Source organism: Eubalaena glacialis, chromosome 4, assembly GCF_028564815.1.
Source record: "Eubalaena glacialis isolate mEubGla1 chromosome 4, mEubGla1.1.hap2.+ XY, whole genome shotgun sequence".
NCBI classification, from domain to species: domain Eukaryota; kingdom Metazoa; phylum Chordata; class Mammalia; order Artiodactyla; family Balaenidae; genus Eubalaena; species Eubalaena glacialis.
In genome coordinates this window covers 186689600-186703629 of record NC_083719.1, presented here as the reverse complement: position 1 = coordinate 186703629, position 14030 = coordinate 186689600, and the positions used below count along the sequence as shown (strand labels likewise).

At 56.6% G+C, this 14030-nt stretch overlaps 1 protein-coding gene across 1 annotated transcript; it reads right to left on the bottom strand.

The window, feature by feature from the left end:
- Positions 1-369: 369 nt before the first annotated feature.
- On the bottom strand, positions 370-13640 carry PLPPR3 (phospholipid phosphatase related 3). Its single transcript, XM_061190952.1, has 8 exons — positions 13613-13640; positions 13168-13288; positions 2933-3118; positions 2714-2855; positions 2433-2628; positions 2283-2340; positions 2026-2199; positions 370-1740 (listed from the first exon to the last, which is right to left on the bottom strand). Exons 2-8 carry the CDS (start codon positions 13240-13242, stop codon positions 370-372), a joined length of 2202 nt encoding a protein of 733 aa, XP_061046935.1. The 5' UTR covers positions 13243-13288; positions 13613-13640.
- Between the last annotated feature and the right edge of the window lie 390 nt (positions 13641-14030).

Here is a 14030-nt window from a genome sequence, read left to right as displayed (position 1 = left end):
TACTGGACTCTGAATAAATTCTCTGTATCCTGCACTTGATTTCCCTCTTTATTGGGCCTGTTTGTTTCACTGCTGTTTCCTCCTCTGTGTAAACTCAGCCGTGTTGTTCCCCTCACTTCTGGCTTGGGGGTTTCAGGGAGCCTGGAGATGGGGACCCACATCTGCATTCCACCAGACAGACCCCCACCCTCAGGCGCGCACGCATGGTCCCTGGAGGCTGGGTCCTCTGACCGAAATGACTCACTCCAAAAAGCCGCACCCTGCTCCACGATTGCCTTTTATTGTCTGATGGCGGCCCCACGTCTGCGTTCGGCCAGACCCCCCCCCCCTTCCCGGGCCCCCCCCTGCCGCGTGGCCCCGCCCCCGCCCTCAGTCCTTGAACCTGCGGGCTGCCTGCATCTTGCGGTAGTAGCTCTCCGCCTCCGCCTCCGCAGCCTCCCGCTCACCCAGCACCAGGCCGCCCGCTTTGCGCCGCAGCGTCGACTCCCGACTGGCCGGCCCCAGGGCCCCGTCGGCCGCACCCAGTGGGGGCAGCCCCTCGCCTGTGGCCAGGTTGACGGTGGCCACGGCCCCGAACCGCGGCTCCTCCTGGTCCACGTCACTAACAGAGGAGCCTGGGGACATAGCCGGGGGCTTCGGTCCCCCACGGAAGCCGCGAGCCAGGTCCCCCAGCTCGTAGCCGCCCTCCCCTTCGGCCCCCTTGGCCCCACCGCCCGCCGCCTTCCACTCCCAGGGCCCGTTACCCGCAGACAGGTGGACCACGGGGTGGTGGGGCGCATGCGCGTCAATGGTGACGATGCTGGCTGAGTCACGGTCTGACGGCGACCTGTACTGGGAAGAGTCGGAGCTGGCGCTGGAGGATGAGGCCGTCTCAGCCGCCTTGGGGCCCGGCCCCCCTGGGGCCTTGGACATGGCGATGACCTGCAGCAGCCGTGGCGGGTTGGCCACGCGGGGCTGCGTGGAGGCCGCGGCCACCACGGCGCCGCTCTTCTCTGCCATCATGAGCCACTTGGCCCGCACAGCCGCACTGCTCTTGGGGGACAGGCCTGCCGCCGCCTGGACCCCCTCCTCGGGGATGTGCACCAGCGGCTGTGGGCCAGCCCGCGGTGGGAGGATGACCCGTGGCCCGAGCCCCGGCCGCGCCTGGACTGTGGGGTACAGTGAAGGCGGGGCTGGACACCCTTCCTCCCCCTCCTCCTCCTCCTCCTCTTCGTCCTCCTCCTCCTCCTCCTCGTCCTCCTCTTCCTCCTCGGCCATGGGCTCCGCTGGCGCCCGCAGGTGCGCAGGGCTGGCCTCGTCCGGCAGCCCCAGGCCGCGGCCCTCCAGCGACTTCTGCTTCCACTCGCTGATGAGCTGCTTGGATCGCGAGGCATCGAGGGGCACGTGGATGGTCATGTGGCGGCGGGCGGGGTCATCCAGCGAGGGCGTGCTGACGCGGGGCAGCGTGTGGCTGAAGGTCACCATGTTCTCCTTGCCCATGGGGCTGCGTGGGGCCAGCAGGTCCACGTCCACGCTGGCCCGCTTCAGGCTGCCCAGTGAGGTCTTGTCGCGGGCCACAGGCCGGGGCACACCCTCCAGCCGCCCGGGGGGGCCCAGCTCGTCGGTGCTTACGGACTTATTCTGCTGGTACACCGAGTCGTGGCCCCGCTGGGTCAGCGCCCGCAGCGCATCTTTGGCAGGTGCCGGGGCCGCTGGTCTCTCTGCCGGCGGGGCCTGGAAGTTGCCCACAGCGTGGCAGGCCTACGGATGAGACATGGGCTGGGCGTGGGGCTGGCAGCCAGAGACCAGGGTCCCCACCAAGCCACAGACTTGCCATGGGGGTCCGAGAGGGGAAGTCCGCCTTTCTCCCAATGGGACAAATTCTGGCCTCAGGTCGCTCACTCAGCACATTTGGCAGGTCTGGGCCCATGAGATTCTGCCTCTAGCTACCAAGGGACAAAACTCAGCAGAGTCCCCCAGGGTGGGGCTGGCCTCCCCCCTCAGACCTCCCCCTGGGCTCCCGGGCCTCTCCCCTCAGCCCCTCACCAGGTAGGCAGCGATGCCAGCACCAATGAGGAAGCCGGCGTAGACGTCCACGGGGTGGCTGCGGTACTGCGTGATCTGGGTGAGGCCACAGACGCCCGCCGCGATGGCAAAGGAGAACACCAGAATGGGCTTCAGCAGCTTGGTGGCGTCCGAGATGACCGAGTTGAAGTACATCTGCAGCGGGGCAGGCCGGGCGGTCAGGGCAGCCGGTCCCGGTGGGGTGTCCAGGGCATGGGGCTGGGCCGGCCGGGACTCACCGACACGTAGACAGCAGCGAAGGCGGACAGAGTGGCGTGCTGGGATGGGAAGGTCTTCCTGCAAGAGGCACCCGGGTGAGCCCCGCCAGCTCTGGGCCCCTGCCTCAGTTTCCCTGCATGCTCCATGGGACGGGGACTGGACACGCTCACCGTGCAGACAGGATGGCATGGGTGTCGCGGCCGGAGCAGATGTCCTGCGTGATGTAGGGGTTGGCCTCACACGACGTGCCCAGCAGGGTGTAGTTGGGTTTGCAGACCGTCAGGAAGAAGGGTGCGTGGTAGCCCGTGGCCAGCTGGATGACGTCGGTCACCAGGGCTGTGGCACACAGGCCGAACACGTGGACGCCTGCGGGGTGGGAGGGTGAGGGCCGGGCGCGGGAGCTGGGGCCAGACCCGCCACCCTCAGCGTGCGGACGCCGTGGGGGACTCACCTACAAAGCGCACCGTCCGCCGAAGGAAGGAGTTGAAGTTGCAGCCGCCGGCGTGGATGCTGCCCTCGGGCCCGCCCGGGCCCCCGCTGCGGCCCCACAGCCGGGACTGCAAGCAGTACAGCAGGCCCTCGCCCACCATGATCTGCCAGACAGGGAGGTGCTCAGTCGGGCTCCCGGCCGCGGTGCCCACAGCCGGCCCCGCCCCGCACCAGGACTCACCGAGGCCGCAGGCGCAGCGAAGGCCAAGCTGAGGAGCATGAGTAGCGGGATGAGCTCCTCACTGGTCTCCACGTAGGGCATGGAGAGCGTGCGGTCGTAGCACTGGAAGCCCACCTTGGCCGGCTTGAAGAGGTCGGTCAGCTCCAGGAAGTACAGAGACACGACGGAGGACGCCACTATGGGCAGCTGCAGAAACGGGACTGGCCAGGGTCATGCCACACTCGTTGACGGAGTCATCCGCCCATGAATTCAGTCCCTTCACTGATTCATCCAGCTATCCACATGTCCGTGCTGCCGTTCACCCACGGATCAGCTCATTCAGCAATCCAGTGACCCACCACCCATCTGTGTAACATCCACAGATCCATCCATCCAACAGAGCCACTCTTGCACCCATAACTCACTCATCAATCCACTAATCACCCCATCCGTCAACATTCCTTCCATCCATCCATCCGTCATCCATCTGTTCACGCGGGCTTCCTTCCTTCTTTCCATCTATCCATCCATCCACTTATCCATCCATCAATCAACCCACACACCCATCCACCCACCCATCTATTCATCCATCAGTCCATCATCCGACCATCAACCCTACCCACCCACCCATCCATCCATCCATCATCTTCCATCATCCAGTCATCAATCCACCATCCATTCATCCACTTATGCTTCCTTCCTTCCATGTACCTATCCATCCATTTACTCACCCATCCATACATCTACCCACCCACCCATCCATCCATCTATCCATCCATTCATCAGCCCACCCATTCCCTCATCCATCCATCATTCATTTATCCAAACACCCATCCATCCATCCAACATCCATTCATCCATTTATTATCCATCCATCTGACCACCCACCCACCCACCATCCATCCACTCACCCACTCATGCTTCCTTCCTTCCTTCCATTCATCCATCCATCCACCCACCCACCCATCCATCCACAGGTATGTCCATCCACCTACATTTCCATCCTTCCCTCCTTCTTCCCTTCCACTCACCTACCCACCCATCCATCCATCATCCATCCATCAATCCAACCACCCATCTACCCATCCACCCACTCATCTATCCATCATCCAACCATCCACCCATGCTTCCTTCTGTCCATCCACCCACCCATCCATCCACCCATCTATTCATCATCCATCCATCAACCCATGCTTGCTTCCTTTTTTCCTTTCACCCATCCATCAACACACCTATCCGTCAGCCATCCATCCATCAACCCAACCACCCAACCATCTATCCATCATCCACCCCCCCATTCATCCATCATCCACTCATGCTTCCACCCAACCACTCACCCATCCACCCACACATTGATCCACCCTTCCACCCTTCCTTCCTTCCAGCCAGCCATCCTACCCACCCACCAATCCATCCTCCCATCCATCCATCCATCCATCAACCCACCCATCCACTCATCCATCAATCATCCATTCATCCAAACACCCATCCCTCCATCCATCAACTTCCAACATCCATCTATCCATTTATTCAGTTTCAATCCATCTGGCCACCCACCCACCTACCCACCCATCCTTCCATCCATCCACCAATCCTCCCATCCATCAATCCATCATCTTCAATTATCCATCCATCAATCCACCATCCATTCATCCATCCATTCATGCTTGCTTCACTCACCACCCATCCACCCACCCACCCATCTATCCATCCATAATCCATCCACCCATTCATCCATCCATTATCCATCCATTCATCATCCATTCTTCAATTATCTTCCATCATCCATCCATCAATCCACCTCCATTTATCCATCCATTCACTCATGTTTCCTTCCATCCATCCACCCACCCATCCATGCATCATCCATCCATCCACCCACACTTACTACCCTCCACTTACCAACCCACCCACCCCATCCATCCACTTACCCATCCATTCATCCACCCACATACCCATCCATCCTTCACCCCCATCCATCATTCATCCATCCATCCCTCCCATCCATCATTCATCCATCCATCCATCATGTAGCCATGAATTCACCATCCACTTATCCTTCCTTCCTTCTTCCATCTATCCATTAACCAATTCATCCATCCATCAATCCACCATCCACTCATCCATCTACTCATGCTTGTTTGCTTGCTTTCCTCCTTCCTTTCATCCATCTATTCACACATCCATCAACCAACCCACCCATCCATCAACCACCCATCATCTTCCATCAATCCACCAACCATCCATCAACTCATCCTTCCGTCCATTCATCCATCCACCCATCATCCATACATCCAGCATCCACCCATCCATCCATTCATCATCTTCCATCACCTACTCCTAACCTAAATCCACCATCCATCCATCCATCCACTCATCCTTCCATCTAGCCATCCATCCATCAATTTACCATCCATACATCTACCATTCATGCTTGCTTGCTTCCTTTCTTCCTTCCATCCATTTATTCATACATCCATCCACCTACTCACCCATCCATCCATCATCTTCCATCATCCATACATCAATCCACCATCCATACACCCACTCATTCTTCCTTCCATCCATCCATCATCTTCCAACATCAATTCATCAATCAACCATCCATTCATTCATCCACTTATGCTTCCTTCCTTCCTTCCATCCATCTATCCATCCATTTACTCACCCATCCATACATCTACCCACCAGTCCACCCAACCATCTATTCATCAACCCACTCATCCATCCATCAATCCACCCACCCACCCACCCATCCATCATCCATCCACCCACCTCTATCCATCTATCCATCCACTCATGCTTCCTTCCTTTGATCCGCCCATCCATCCCTTCATCCTTCCTTCCATCCATCAATCTACCCACCCACACACCCATCAACCCATCCACCCATCCATCCATTCATCCACCCATCATCCATTCATCCACAAACACCCATCCATCAGCTTCCAACATCTATCCATTCATTTATTCATTATCCATCTATCTGAACACCCATCCACCCACCCATTCAGCCTCCCATCCATCATCCATCCGTCTACCCATCCATCATCCATCCATCCATCTACACTTCCTTCCTTCCTTTCTTCCACCCACCTATCCATCCATTCAGCAACCCACCCACCCATCATCCCTCCATTCACCCATCATCTTCCAATATCAATCCACCATCCATCCATCCACTTGTCCTTCCTTTCTCCCATCCATCCATCCATCCATCCATGCACATCCATCCATCAATCCACCATCCATTCATCCATGTACTCATGCTTGCTTCCTTCCTTCCATCGACCCATCCATCTATCCGTATATCCATCCACTTACTCACCCATTCATCCATCAGTCCACCCTCCCACTCATCCATCCAACCACCACCTATCTACCCATTCAACAATCATCCTTTCATCCAAACACCCATCCCTCTGTCCATCAACTTCCAACATCTATCCATCCATTTATTCATTATACATCTGACCACCCATCTTTCCTCCCATCAATCATCCATCCACCCACTTACTCATCCATATGCCATCCACCCATCCAACCACACACCCACCCACCCTTCTACCCACCCATCCACCCACCCATCCATCCATCATCTTCCATCATCCATCCATCAATCCACCATCCATCCACTCATCCTTCCTTCCTTCCATCCATCCATCATCCCACTCATCCATCAATCATCCATTCATCCAAACACCTATCCCGTCCATCAACTTCCAACATCCATCTATCCAGTTATTCATTTTCCATCAGACCACCCTCCTACCCATCTGTCCATCCATCCACCCATCCTCCCTTCCTTCCATCCATCCATCATACATCTATCCTGCCATCAATCCACCCACCCACACACCCATCCATCCACCCACCCACACACCCATCAAACCATCCACCCATCCCTCCATCAGCCCACCCATCCATTTATCCATCCATCCACGCATCCATCCTCCCATCCATCATGCATCAATCCTACATCCATTTACCCACCCATTCATGCTGCTTGATTCCTTCCTTCCATCCATCCATACACTACCCATCCATCCACCTGTTCATCCATCTATTCATTTGTCATTCATCCGTCCTCTCCCATCATCCACCCATCAATCCACCATCCATCTACTCATTCTTCCTCCAACCCACCCATCCACCTATGCATCCACCCACTCACCCATCTACCTATCCTTCCCTCCACCTACCCATCCATCATCTGTCCACCCACCTACACTTCCTTCCACCCTTCTCTTCTTCCTTTCTTCCACCTACCAATCTTTCCACCCATGCTTGCTTGCTTGCTTCCTTCCATCTATCTACCCACGCATCTATCATCTGTCCATCATCTTCCATCATCATTCATACATCAAACCACCATCCATCCATCCACTCATCCTTCCTTCCATCCATCCATTCATCCCTCAATCATCTTCCATCATTCATTCATCAATCCACTGTCCATTCATTCACCTACTTATGCTTCCTTCCTTCCATCCATCCATCCACCCACTCATCCTTCCTTCCTTTTCCATCCATCATTCCATCCTACCACCCACCCATCCATAGATACATCCATCCACCTACACCTCCTTCCTTCACTCCTTCTTTCCTTCCTTTCACTCATTACCCAACCATTCATCTGTCATCCATCAATCCATCATCTTCCATCATCCATACATGAATCCACAATCTATCCACCCATCCATCCATCCATCTACCCAATTTTCTATCCAACATCCAACCATCCACCTATGCTTGCTTCTTTTTTCCCCTTCATCCATCCATCAACCCATCCACAGATTCACCCACCCATCCATCGACTGACCCACCCACCCATCTGTCCATCACTCACCCACCCATTCAGCCATCCATCATCCATCCATCATCCATCCATTCATCATCCACCCTTCCATCATTTTCCATCAGCTATCAATCCACCTCCATCCACTCACCCAACCATCCATCATCCATCCATCCATCCATCCACACTTCCTACTTCCACTCACCCACCCACCCATCCACTTACCCATCCATCAATACACCCACCCATCCACCCACCCATTCATATATCAACCATCCAACTATCATCTTCCATCATCCATCCATCAAACTACCATCAACTCATCCATCCTTCCTTCTATCCATTTGCCCACCCACCCATCTATTCATCCATCCACCCACCTACCCAACCATCCATCCACCTACACTTCCTTCCTCCCTTCCCTTCTTCCTTTCTTTCACCCACCCATCCATGAACCCTTGTTTGCTTGCTTCCGTCCTTCTTTCCATCCATCTACCCACCCACCTGTCATCTATCCATCATCTTCCATCATCCCTCCATCAATCCACCATCCATCCACCTCTCCTTCCTTCCTTCCATTTCATAATTCACCCATCCATCCATCATTTTCCATCATCCATCCATCAATCCACCATCCATTCATCTATCCACTCCTGCTTGCTTGCTTCCTTCCATCTATCTACCCATAAATCCATTCACTTACTCACTCATCCATCCATCAGCCCACCCACCCACCCATCCACTCATCTATCTGTGCATCCATCTATCAACCTACCCATTCATCCATCCATTCATCAGCCCACCCATCCTCTCATACATCCGTCATCCATTCATCAACCCACTCATCCATTATCCATCCATAAGTCCACCATCCATCCACTTACTCGTCCGTCTATCCAGCCATCCACTCATCGATCAATCATCCATTCATCCAAACACCCATCCATCATCAACTTCAATATCCATCTATCCATTTATTCTTTTTCCATCCATCCAACCAACCACCCATCTGTCCACCCATCCACCCATCCTCCCATCATCCATCCATCCACCCACCCACCCATCCATTCTCCCATCCATCTATCACCCATTGATCCATCATCTTCCATCATCCATCCATCAACCCACCCATCCATCAATCAACATCCATCCATCTATTCACCTATCCTTCCTTTCATCCATTAATCCACCCACCCACACACCCATCGACCCATCCATCACCTATTCATCCAACCATCCATCCACTTATTCATCCATCCATCCATCTACACTTCCTTCTTTTCCCCCTTCCTTTCTTCCACCCACTTATCCATCCATCAATCCACCATTCATGCATCCACTCATCCATCCTTCCTCCCAACCATCATCCATCCATAAATCCACCATCCATCCATCACCTATTCATCCACTCATCCATCAATCATCCATGCATCCAAATACCCATCCCTCTGTCCATCAACTTCCAACATCTATGTAACCATTTATTCATTTTACATCCATCTGACCACTCTCCCACCCACCCATCTGTTCATCCATCATCCAACCCTCCATTAATTTCCATCATCCATCCATCAATCCACCTCTATCCATCCATCATCTTCCATCATCCATCCATCTATCCACCCATTCGTGCTTCCTTCCTTCCTTCCTTCCTTCTATCCACTCACCCACCCATGCATCCATTCATCTTTCCACCCAACCACTCATCCACCCACCCATCCATCCATCCATAAATCAACTATCCATCCACTTACCCATCTAACAACCCAACCATCCACTCATCCATCAATCATCCATTCATTCAAACACCCATCCCTCTGTCCATCAACTTCCAATATGCTTCTATCCATTTATTCATTTCCCATCCAGCCGACCACCCAGCCAGCCAGCCAGCCATCATCCATCCATAAATCCACCATCCATCCATCCACTTACTCATCCATCCATTAACCCACCCATCCACTCATCCATCAAGCATCCACTCATCCAATATCCACCCATCCATCCGTTCATCCACCCACCCTTCCTTCCATTCATCCAGCCATCCACCTATCCATCCTCCCATCCATCTATCATCCATCCATCATCTGCCATCATCCATCCACTCATACTTGCTTCACTTACCCATCCATCCATCAACCCACCCACCCTTCCACTCATCCATCAATCAATCCATCCATCAGTGCACCCACCCACCCACCCATCCATCTATCTACCCACCCATCATCCATCCATCCACCTATACTTCCTTCCTTCCTTTCTTCCACCCACCCATCCATCCATCAACCCACCCATTTCCCCCATCCAACTATCATCCATCTATCCATCCTCCCTTCCTTCCATCCATCCATCCATCCGAGCACCCATCCTCCATCCATCTTCCATACATCATCTTCCATCATCCATCTACCAAGCCACCATCCATTCATCCACCCACTCATGCTTGCCTTCTTCCATCCATCCATCCATCCATCCATCCACCCATCATTCCACCCACCCATCCATCAGTCCATCCATCCACCCACTCACCACTTCATTCATCTCTCTCCTCCAGCTACCCTTGCTGTCTTGAACAACCTAGAAACAACAGACAGGTTCCTGCCTCTGGGCCTTTCCTCTCAGGGATAGAAGGATGCACTTAGACACTCCTCTGGGGTGTCTGGCCCTGCTCAGAGACCCCCTTCCTGGCACCAGTCTCTCCATCCCTTGCGCTTTATTTCCTCTGCACCCTGTACCTCTATGTGCCAACTTCACACTCAGCCCTGAGAAGATGGGCATCTGGTCCATGGCAGGTGCTGAATAAATGAATGAATTCTTTGAGTCACTCATTTGTGCAACTGTCCTTCTGCACACCCTGATCACGCGTCCTCAGGTGACAGGCACACAGCACACATGACGCTCCTCGTGCTCACAGCAGCCGTGATGAACGGGCAGGAGGCTGAGGTTCAGGAAAACTGAGCTGCGTTTGACCAAGTCGCAGACATGGCGCCCGAGGAGGGCAGGGGGCAGGATCTACACCTCACTCACCCACCCACTCGTGCTGCAAAGCTATTGAGCAGATTCCAGTGGAACCTTCTTATGGAAGCAGAACCTCCCGGTGTCCTCTGCCTCCCCTTCTGGTCCAAGGATCTCAAACTCAAACCCCCACCAGGGCCAGGTGGGGCTGGCACATCTGGGGACCAGAGAGTAGGCGGGCCCCTAATGGCGCCCAGCTGCCTTGGGAAGCCCCCACCTCCAGTCGATTTGTACGGCGCCCTGAGAGGGGCCTCGGCCCTCCCTGCAGCCCTGGCCGGGGGCTCCCAGAGGGGAAGTGCCAAAGGTGGGATTGCAGGAGCTGGGCTGGTGTGCAAGGAGCGTTTATTGAGTGCCTGCTGCATGCAGGCATGAGGCCCAAGGCAGTTAAATGAAGCCACCTGCCTGGGCTTGCATCCTGGCTCCACCTCTTCCCGGTGTCTCAGTTTCCCCAGCTGAAAACAGGACCAATAAAGTGGCCACCACCCAGGGCTTCAATACAGGACTGGATAAGCAAATACACTGAAAGCGCTTAGAGTCTGACGCACGTGGAGCCTGTAGCGGTATTAGCAGCAGTTAGCGGCTGCCTCCGTGATCACACGGTCAGTGTCATCTGGCTCGGCGGGCAGACAGCGTCAGGCCACAAAGAGGGTTTAGGTGGGGACTGGGAAGCACCTTAAAATCACCAAATCTTTCCGCGACAGGGTCGTGCTGAAGACCCCCCACGACTTTCCAAGCCCCAGGCGGTGTGGCTATAACGCTTGGCCGGCTCCCCTGCTTCTCCTCCAGCCTCTGCCCGCATCTGCCCGCCGGACCAGACTGGAGGGAGAACCGGCGGCCCCTGGTGGCAGGTTGGAGGTCCCCCGTCGGAGCCCGCCACCACCTGAGGGTCTGTAAGTGCCTCCGGAATCCCACCATCGGCCTCTCACCGCTTCCTGAGACCCTCGGCTGAAAACCAGGAACCCCTCAGTGCATATCTCCGCACCAAAGGAAGATCACTCACACACACCCACGATGTCGAGCCAACTTGCTTGCTTTGGGGGCGTGTGCGTTTAAAAAAAAAGAAAAAAAAAATGAATGGAACACTGGCTGTAAAGGAAATGCAGACCGGGTCTGGGATATGGTTTTGTGCCCCCTGGGTGGGTCAAAATCCAGACGCCGCTAACGCTCGGGGCAGACGCAGCTGCGGGAAAACAGGCACGCACGTGGGGGCCTCCGTGGGAGGACTTTGGGGTCTTTCCCGAGTGACCACACCCTGCTCCCCAGGGAGGTACCCTGCAGATAAGCTCTGCACACTTGTGCGGGGTGACACAGGCCAAAGGGCTTAAAGAGTCTCTGTGAGTCTGTGAGACACAAAGGCTAGGAAGCACCCGAGTGCCCAGCTCCCTGGGGCTGGGGCCCAGCGCTGGAGTACTACGTGGCAGTGAAAAAGGATGGGGCACCATTTCCTGGGACGATGGTAAGCAACGATCTCCGCTAGAAAAAAGCCAAGGGCAGGAACTTGTGCTTGCAAAGGTGGTGGGGGGAGGCTGCATATCTGGTGGACTTAAATGGGTGTGAAAGGTTTTCTGGGAGGGGACACAGAGGAGAGTAGTGGGAAGTGGAGGGGGGAAGGCGCCTGGGGAGGGGGGGAGTGCTGCCTCCGTGAGGCCTGGAGAACACTGAGAAGGTACAACCTACTGTAATGAGGATTCAAATGCAAATCTGAAGAATCATCAGATTTCCTGCCCGTTGGGGAGGTACCCATGACCCTGCACAGAGTGGTGGGGGATGCTGTTTGCTCAGGTCTGGTGGCTCCCCCTCTCCACCCACACCTTGTCTGGGCCCCTCGCTGGAGCTGGGTTTCCCAGCACGGCAAGCAGGGTGCACTGTGGGTAACCCAGGTGCTAACCATCTAAGTGTGGCTACACGTTGTCTGCACGTCATTAGCGCTTAGTATGTGCCCGGTGGCTGCATTTACCATCTTTTACTTCTTAAACACTGACGAGGCCTTCACTATGTACCCAGCCTGTTCTATCAGAGCTTGGCGAAGTGCAGGAGCCTCCACCATTAGCAGAGGAGGGATTTCAATTCAGACCTTCAGGCCTCCGGCCCTCACGCTGGAGGAAGACACCGCATCCATACCCCGCGCACCCCCACCCATGGCCCCCAGCACCTTGCTCCAGCCCCTTCATCTGAGCTGCTGACCCGTACCCCAGACTGAAGGTCCCGCCTCCCAGCATTTGCCCAGCTCCTGCAGAACATCCTTCTGCGTCTCTGCAACTCCTACTCGTCCTGCAGAGCCCAAGTGTTCTGACCCACCCCCACCCCCAGGCACCCTAGCTGTGCCTGGACCCGAGGCTGACGCGACCTGTGCCCGTCCCTCGGCGTGGGGGTCCCCGAGGGCCGGCGGAACTGAGGCCTCTGCCCCGCCCCCACCAGCGCGACCCCCCCCCCCCCCACTCACCTCTACGAAGTAGAAGCAGGGCAGAAGCGTCATGCTGTCCTTCGGGCTTTTATTCTTCTCCTTGGTCGAGATCATGGTGCCGGGGGCGCCACAGGCCGTGATGGGAGGGGACAAAGCCGCGCTGGAGGAGGGAGGGGCGCAGACTGAGCCCTGGGGGAACGCGGTGCCCAGCGCCCGCGGAGGAGGGGCGGGCCAGGATGCGCAGGAACCGCCCAGGGAAACTGAGGCCGGGGAGAGGGGAGCCCGCGGCCTCCCCCCGCGCACTGCGGCCCTGCCCAACGCTCGGGCTGCCAATCCGGATGGGGGCCGGGAGGGGGCTCGGCAGAGAGGGCGGGGACGGCCTGACCGAGGGCCCTCCGGGCCGGGGTCCGTCCCGCGCGTCAGGGCGGGGGCCTTCGGGACCGGAGGAGCGGTGGGGTCCTCGCTCAGCCCGCAGGCCCCTCACCTGGCGCGCCGGCGCTCTGAGGGCGGAGCTGGCGGCGGCGGGGGCTGCGGCGCGGCGAGCACAAAGCCAGCCCCTCCCCCGCGGGGGCGGAGGGGAGGCGGGGAGGGAGGGGCCCCGCCCGGCCCGAGACCCCGCGCCCGGCGGCCTAGAGGCGGCGCTAGGGGCGGGGGCTCTTTGTCTCGGCGCGTCGGGGCGCCGCGCGCGTCCGTCGCCGTCCCCGCCCCCGCTGCTCCTGCGCCCTCCGTCTCTGGGTCTCCGGGGTTTCGGTCTCCCGCGGGGGCGGGCATGGGCCAGTGTTTGCGGGCTCCTCCCCTCCCGGACCTCTCGGATGGGCCCGGGGAGCCCCATCGAGGCCGGGCGCGGGGAGAGTGTCCTGGTCTCCGGGTTTCTCGCGTCTCTGCCCCCCTCCCCGGCGGGC

Excerpts from the sequence above, each read along its gene's own strand:
- PLPPR3 (XM_061190952.1), bottom strand. The coding sequence starts at position 13,242 with ATGATCTCGACCAAGGAGAAGAATAAAAGCCCGAAGGACAGCATGACG. Across the intron at positions 3,119-13,167 it reads CCTGCTTCTACTTCGTAGAG|CTGCCCATAGTGGCGTCCTC; the intron begins GTGAGTGGGGGG and ends CCGTTTCTGCAG. Across the intron at positions 2,200-2,282 it reads TCGCTGCTGTCTACGTGTCG|ATGTACTTCAACTCGGTCAT; the intron begins GTGAGTCCCGGC and ends GCCCCGCTGCAG.